The sequence below is a fragment of the Acanthisitta chloris genome, unplaced genomic scaffold, assembly GCF_000695815.1.
Source record: "Acanthisitta chloris isolate BGI_N310 unplaced genomic scaffold, ASM69581v1 scaffold5482, whole genome shotgun sequence".
Classification (NCBI taxonomy): Eukaryota; Metazoa; Chordata; class Aves; order Passeriformes; family Acanthisittidae; genus Acanthisitta; species Acanthisitta chloris.
In genome coordinates this window covers 56,078-63,961 of record NW_008659858.1, presented here as the reverse complement: position 1 = coordinate 63,961, position 7,884 = coordinate 56,078, and the positions used below count along the sequence as shown (strand labels likewise).

The window sequence follows — 7,884 nt, the reverse complement described above, 5'->3', positions numbered from 1 at the left end:
GCAGGAGAGTGGAAGGGAAACAAGTGAGGTCCCCCTGAAAGTTCTTTTTAGGGACGACTGTTATGCCAGGAACTGTATTATGGTGTGTTAAGGGGTTGGAATGGAGCTTAGAGATCATCCAGCCCCAACCCCCTGCCCTGGGCAGGGACACCTCCCACCAGAGCAGGTTGCTCAAGGCTTGATCCAACCTGGAATGAACATTGCCAGGGTTGGGGCAGCCACAGCCTCCCTGGGCAACCTGTGCTAGTGTCTCACTGCCCTCACAGGAAAAACCTCTTCCTAAGATCTAATCTAAATTTCCCTCTTTCAATTTTTCCTCATTACTCCTTATCCTATCACTACAGTTCCTGACACAGAGTCCTTCTTCAGCTTCCCTGGAGCCCCTTCAGCTCCTGGCAGGTTGCTCTGAGGTCTCCACACGACCTTCTCCTCTCCAGGCTGAACAGCCCCAGCTCTCTCAGTCTGTTTTACTAGAGAAGGTGCTCAAGTCCTCTTATCAGCCTCATGGCTTCCTCTGGACTTGCTCCAACACTTCCATGTCCTCCTGATGTTTGGGACACCAGAATTGTGTGCAGCACTCCAGGTGGGGTCTCACCAGAGCAGAACAGAGGAGGAGAATCACCTCCTTCCACCTGCTGCCCACACTCTTTGTTTGCAGTCAAAAACATTATTTGTTTTCTGAGCTGCTGTGGTTAGAACAGGCCTAACATCACAGACTGACGGGGCAGGGGGATGTGGAACATGCCTGGCTGACAGAGAAACATTGCCTCTTCCCAGATCAACACCTGGACACCCATTGCCAACATGCTGAGCCGCCGGAGCAGCGCGGGGGTGGCCGTGCTGGAAGGGATGCTCTACGTGGCTGGTGGCAACGATGGGACCAGTTGCCTTAACTCTGTGGAGCGTTACAACCCCAAAACCAACACGTGGGAGAGTGTGGCACCCATGAACATCCGTAGGTAAGGAGCTGTGCCCCACTCTGGAGCTGCTGGGGAGCTCCAGCTGCTGCAGCAGGAGTGAGGATCCCACTGTGCCATACCTGTCTTGGCACACAGACCATGCCTCAGGGTTTAGCTAACACTGACAGGGTCTGGAATGTGTGCCAGGAGGGCAGGGATGTTCTGCAGAGGGATTTATTCTCAGCAGGCTGTGTGGCTGTAAAGGATCAGGTGTTTCAGCTGGTTGAGGTCATGGAGATGCTGCTGGGCTATGGGATTTAAGACTCCAGGGAAGCTGCAGAGGGACTCTCTGTTAGGAACTGCAGTGATAGGACAAGGAGGAATGGATTGAAATTGAAAGAGGGGAAAATTAAGTTAGATATTAGGCAGAAGTTTCTCCTGTGAGGGTGGTAAGACACTGGCACAGGTTGCCCAGGGAGGCTGTGGCTGCCCCAAGCCTGGCAATGTTCATTCCAGGTTGGATCAAGCCTTGAGCAACCTGCTCTGGTGGGAGGTGTCCCTGCCCGGGGCAGGGGGTTGGGGCTGGATCATCTCTAAGCTCCATTCCAACCTCTAAAATTCTATGATTCTCTGATTCCAGGAGCACCCACGACCTGGTGGCCATGGATGGGTGGCTCTATGCCGTGGGTGGCAACGATGGCAGCTCCAGCCTCAACTCCATCGAGAAGTACAACCCTCGGACCAACAAGTGGGTGGCAGCATCCTGCATGTTCACACGCCGGAGCAGCGTGGGGGTGGCTGTGCTGGAACTCCTCAACTTCCCACCCCCCTCCTCGCCCACCCTCTCGGTGTCTTCGACGAGCCTTTGACAAAGAATCAGGACATACCTCACCTCAAGGGGACAGAGCTGCCTGGCAGGGCTCTAGGCCAGCCTGGGTGGCCCCACGGGGCAGCAGGTCACTGTAGGAAGGAAGGGAAGGTACTTGCTGCTGCCTCCAGCATTCCTGTGAAGCCCTGGAGCTCTCCCCACTCTTGGTGCACACATGGGATCAGCACCATCACAGCAGTTAGAAATGTGCTTCTTGGACAAGCAACCTCCTTGGGAGGGTGAGGAGAGAGGTGCTCTCTGCTCCGTTCAGACTCATCTCACCGCTCACCCAAAGGGCTTGTATTTCCTTTGGGGAGGGGAAACTCTAAACCATTGCTGCTTTTTGGATTCATGTGATCCAGCTGGTGCCACACACAGGAGCACAGCCAGCCTTGGAGGCTTCCAGGAGCCCTGTGGGGTGGCTGAGGTGGGCAGTGCTCCTCCCGAGGACACGGCGAATGTGCAACCACAGCTCCTCTGAATGTCACTGTAGCCAAACTCTTTACCAAGCCTCTTGTGCACTCTTCAAGAAGACTCTGAGGCCTCTGTATGGTTCTCACTGGTGTCTAATTGATGCCTTAAAATACTCAAGCAGAAGAAGCCCAGCTAAGGGACAGGCCTGGAGGGGGTGAGGTTTGGAGACCAAGCTGAATGCAGCATCCTGAACCCTCTGGTGTTGCCATACTCAGCTCAGCTCATCCCTGAAATCCCAGCTGACTATTGCTCTGGGGAGTGCCCAGCCAGGCAGGTGGGTTGAGTGACCCTGGTGGCATCTATGCCATTGCTATCCCAAGGACTGTGTGGCACATGGTCCTGGGCCAGGCTGGGAATGGATGGGCCTGTTTGCTGTTTCCCTCTCTGCAAAGCAGATTCTGGGTTTGTGGAAAGGTATCAGTTCTTTACCAAGAAATTCCAGCCTTCAAAATGAGGAGGATTGCCTGGCATTACTTTTTTTGAATATTAATTTTGGACCTTTGTTTTTTTTTTATTTGAATGCTAATATTTTTCCTTTGGAATGACTTCATATCCCTTTCTTTTTTATTTTTATTTTTTTTACAGTCCCCTGGTATTCCCCATCCCATCTGCTTCTAAGGCAGCAGAAGGGATGCAATGACTTTTCTCATTTGTTGAGGAGACAAGGACTGTGTCCTGGAAGATGTTCTCTATGGATGTGTGGGGTGTGTGCATGTGTTACTGTATGTGCAGTGAAAACAGCTTGGGAGGGACCATTTGCAATTAGTGACTCCCTGGCAATTAAGCAACCACTTTAATTTACTAAAGCATGAGTAAATTAGGACTGTAAGTCACAGGCCTAGACTCACCTATGCCAGGGAAGGTCTGGGGTGGTGTTTTCAGTGCACATGCTGTGTGTGTGAGCCATGAACTTGAGGGCATAGATCAGGTGTTCTCCACGTTACAGAGGAATGACTCAACCACTGGTACCTCAATAGTGTTCAAATGTAGCATTGGAAATATGGTCTAACTGTTTGAAATTCTTTCCTTTATGCTTTTTCCCCCTGTTCCTTCTCATTTACAGGGTTCAGATTTCACTCCTGGTGGTAGTTGTTGACCTGAATTTTCTAGTGGTGAGAGATTTCTTTTCTTTGGGGCCGAGAGTTTGAGACTCCCCAACTCAAGGCCATTTTTACAGTGATCTGGTTTTTCCTGGGCAGGTGCCTGCAGGTTTTCCAAGCCCACTGACAGGTTTTCCAAGCCCACTCACAGTGCCTCACATTGGACACCTGAAATTACCAGCAGCCTCTGAAAATCTGAGCTATTTCTCCCCCTCCAACCTCTCCCCAAGGACAGGCTGAGCTTCTCAGGCTGTGGAGGCCTTGTTGACTTTTAGAACAGGCTCTAAATCTGCTTTTTGTCCCCTTTTCACTTGCTCAGCCTGTGCCCCAGCCTGGCACAGCTCAGCAACTCTGCTATTCCTCTGTCTGCAGAGGACACTGAATATCCAGCTTGTCTCTTGGTCAGTGTGGGCTGCCCTGAGAAGGTCAGATGAATCTACTTTGTTTGAAATAATGATAAAATCACTGAAATCTGCTCTGTTTTAGTGCATGTGCCTAAGCCTGAGTGAGGTCTCAACCCTTTCCATCCCATTCCTACAAGCAACACAAGGATTTTTCTCTCCTGCTGGGCTCATATTGACCAGCACACTCAAGGTGCCCCTGGCTCCAGGGTCCTCTCTGAAGGAGGAGCAGCCCTAAAAGCCTCATGGACACATCAGAAGTGAAAGGTGCTGGGCTTGGTCAAGGTCCTGCTGAGAATTCCATGTGAGGAATGGCAAAAGGAGAGTGGAGCCCAGCCAGGAGAGTGGAGGGAGCACATTACAGCAAAGAGGGGCAGTGCAGGGCCAGGGAGGAACTGCTGAAGGGAGAAAGAGATTTCAAACAAGGAAGGAGTTGTTCCAGCAGTGGCTCAACATCTGGTCCAGCTGTGGCTGCTGTAGCATGAAGGGCAGCTGCTGCCTCAGGAGCAAAACCAGAGGGGAAGAGAGAAATATAGCAGCTGAGGAGGATTTTTGTGCCATGTGTAATCAAAGAGTCGTTCCACTGCAAATGGTATGTGATGCTGTTCTGCCTCTTGAGGAGCAGAAAAAGGGGCAGAGTAACTCCTGTCCCTCCTGCTTGTGTCCTGAGCAATATCCCACTGAGCCTGTTCTGCAGAATCCTGGGGAGGAGGGAGCCTTTTGTGTCTCTGATGTACTAACTATGCAGGTGCTCACTGCTTTCCTGGGAAAGAGAAAGAAGGAAGGAAAGGGCAAAATAGTTCCCCAGCAGCTTGCAGGGGTCTGGAGCACCCTGACCCACACTGTGTGGACACGAGGTGTCAGCAGCCACCCTGGGAGATGCCAGGGTGGAATTGCTTCTGGTGCTGCACATTCCCTTGCTGAGGAGGGGATGGAAGCCTCAGAGGGGATGTGTGTCTGTGTCTGTCTGTCTGTGCATAGTACCCTGTGTGAGGGAAGGAGAACCGACAACTGTGTGTGGCTTCTCTGCCAGTTTTAGTTCGTGGTGTCTCACCCAAAACCTTGTGTGATTTCCCACGTGAGCTTTTCCCAGCAAGGAGCATCCCTGAGCTGGGAACTCCAGGCTGGGTGTGTTGATGTGTTTTGCCCAGTGTTGGTCTGCAGTGAGACAGGAAGGCCAGGCAGGAGCCTCTACCCTGATGTGGGGGCAGAGGGTCCCTTGGCCTTTCTGCTGGGCAGACCTGGTCCAATCCATGTCAACCCGTTGTCACTTTGATTTCTCTGTAAGTTATCTGACTTATTTATGTGAAACTCTGTTTCTCTGAATTTTTTGCACTACATGGGATTGGGGAGGGGATACAAGCAATAGAAGCCAACATGTACAATAAAGATGTTTTCTTGAATAATGGATCCTGCTTCTTGTATCCTTCCTTTCCACTTCTCTGGCTCACTCCTGGGAAGAATGGAGATGCTCTCTGTATTGCTCTGGCCAGAGGAGGGGAAGGATCCCCAGGCAGAAGATGCTTGTGGTAAGCAGGAGTTGGATTCTGATCTTTGTGGGTCCCTTCCAGCTCAGGATATTCTATGATCCTATGAGATCTCATGCTTGGATGCTACCACTGCAGACTTCAGGAGCTCAGAGTAGGGACAAGCAGCTGTCTGGAGTCACTCTGGACTGGCCCTGCCATTGTGGATGTTAGTAGAGGAGGTCAGAGGGGCCAAATCCAGTGCTGAGGATCTGCTGTGCTACAGATGAACTAAAGGAGCAGCTCTTCACTCAGATCCCAGCACTGTGCCCAGGCCAAGGCACAGAGGCTTCAGAGCAGGCTGATTTACACCTCTCCCTGCCCATTCAACTCCAGTTTGGTCTCCCTAGGCCTCCCAGTGCTGTTGACAGCTTTCCCTGCAGTGGAAATGCAAACCAGATGAGAAACATCCTCCTTCCCTTCCAGCTGCCAAGCACAGCTTGCCTGGGGGCAGGTGCTGCCCTGGGGCAGACAGAGCTGCCAGTCCCTGCTGCCAGGGGGGAATGCTGAGCCCATTTCACGCTGAGAGGGGAGTGCAGGGGGCTGAAAAGAGCAATCAGAAGTGCCTGGCAGCATCCCATGGGGCCCCAGAGGTAACTTTCCCATGCGTGTGAGCTGTGGCTTGCCTGGCCCGGCCGTGTCCTCTTTCCTGCTGCTCTCTAGGCTTCTGCTTTGGCCTTCTATAAATAACTACTGAGCTGTGAAAGCCTTTCTGAAGGCTAAATGCTTCCCTCCAGTTCAGCTTCTCCTGGAGGCAGAGCCATGGGAGAGCAGTGTGTGCTCAAGCTGTGCCCAGCACACAGAGAGGGTTACTGGTTTTGGTCCTGCCACCCATTGTGGTGTCCCAGTGAGCAAAATGATGTGTATTTCCAGGCCCTGCACTAGCAGCAGTTCTGTCACTATTCTGAGCTGTAAGGTTTAATTTAGAACAAACATGCTGGAGGAACTGCACGTTGCTGGTCACAGTCTGAGCATGTTAGCTATGGCTCTTAAGAGGAATCACACTTTTGCTGAATAAAACACAGTTGTTGCTGTTTGCTGTAATTCCTGAGCTCTGCCAGGAGGTGCTAGGATGTGGCTTTGCTGGCAGAGAGTTGTTTCCCAGCTGTGCACAGAGAACAGAGCTCCCAGAAACACCCTGCTGTAAAAATTGAGGGGATTTCTGATCAGGGCCCTCTGGAGACATGTCCTGTTGCTTTGCTCAGGCAGGAAGGGTTAATGGATTGTATGACAGAGGGGAGGGGGATAAATAAGCTGTTTTTAAAGGTCAAAAAGAGAGAAATTTTATGGCATATCCATTTCCAGCAAGTGTTGCCTGGCTGTGCCATCACCTCTTCAGGGATATGTTGATTTGGTTACTGCAAGGTAAGGTGCAACTAGAGAGAATCCAACACATCCCCTATATCCATAAAACCTCACATAGCCAATCCCAGTTTGATTCCAATAGATTCTCCAGGAAAACATCCTGTCCTGGTTTTAAAAATCCTGTGTTGAAGAAACCCTCACTCTCCTCTGGGAGTAGTTCTGGTAAGAAACAACCTCTCCTGTTACAATCCATGCCTTGCTCCCACCTTTAGCTCATCCAGCTTCACTTTCTCTGCCTCTCTCCTTGTTCTCCTCCCCAGCTGGTTGTCACAGGTGTGTTCCCCATGCAGGTGCTTCCAGCATCACCACATCCCTGTGGCCAGAGCAAGAAGGAGCTGCTGGATTAGCACTGGAAACACAGAGGAGGCCAAACCTGCTCCCTGTCCCTTTCCCAGAGGACACAGGTTCACAGTCCCTTTTGGCTCTCCCTGGCTCAGCAGTGTATAAAAACTTGGTGGATTTACAGTCTTTGAAGTGTTTCAGAGTCTCCCTAAACAAATGTGTAGCTATGTCACATCATGTGCTTTCCAGTAACTTCTTAGCTCATTATTACTTTTATTAACTAGCTCTGCCATCAATTAAATCAGCTTGACAAGATCTAATTTCCACAGCCCCATGTTGATTTGTATTAATTATATTCTCCTTCTCTAATTCCTAAAGCTAATCCAACTCTCTAACAGCTGTTACATCATTTTCCCAGGGATCAGCTTCAACTGGCAAACCCATAATTACTCGGGTGGTTGTTTTACCCATGGAAATATTGATATGCCTGTTAACTCAGGCAATTTCTTTGCAAATCCCACGGTCCTGCAAGGCTTATTGCAACAGTGATCCAAGACCTTTGTGTTCAGGCCTTTAAACCTCTTTTGACAGGAATTCTCTGCACTTGCTGATCCAGAGCACATCTAAGTTTTGTGTTTACTTTTTATCAGTCAACTGTAGTTCCATGAAATGAAAAGAGGATTGGCTGCACTCCCTGTTTTTCTCAATCTATAGCACAAGAATATTTTGCCTCCTTTCACCTTTTATTTTGTCACTGACTACTCATTACTCTTACTTATATTTCCATCCAGTAAGGGACTCATACCACAGTCAGGAATCCTTAGTTTCCCACCTTTTAAACCATTTCTTCTATAAATATACCTTTCATTTTTCTGCTCAGACATATATTGGATAGCCAGGAAGTTGAACAGGAGCCAGCAGTGTGCTCAGGGGGCCAAGAAGGCCAATGGCATCCTGGCCTGGAGCAGG

General features: G+C 50.3%; 1 protein-coding gene across 1 annotated transcript in view; it reads left to right on the top strand.

Annotated features, from left to right (window-relative positions):
• The window catches only part of KLHL17 (kelch-like family member 17), a 7,347-nt gene extending 5,579 nt beyond the window's left edge, over nucleotides 1–1,768 (top strand). Inside the window, exons 9-10 of the mRNA XM_009069563.1 lie at nucleotides 778–959; nucleotides 1,540–1,768. Of these exons, the coding sequence (XP_009067811.1) occupies nucleotides 778–959; nucleotides 1,540–1,768 (411 nt within the window). The remainder of the gene's footprint in view (nucleotides 1–777; nucleotides 960–1,539) is intronic.
• The last annotated feature ends 6,116 nt before the right edge of the window (nucleotides 1,769–7,884 follow it).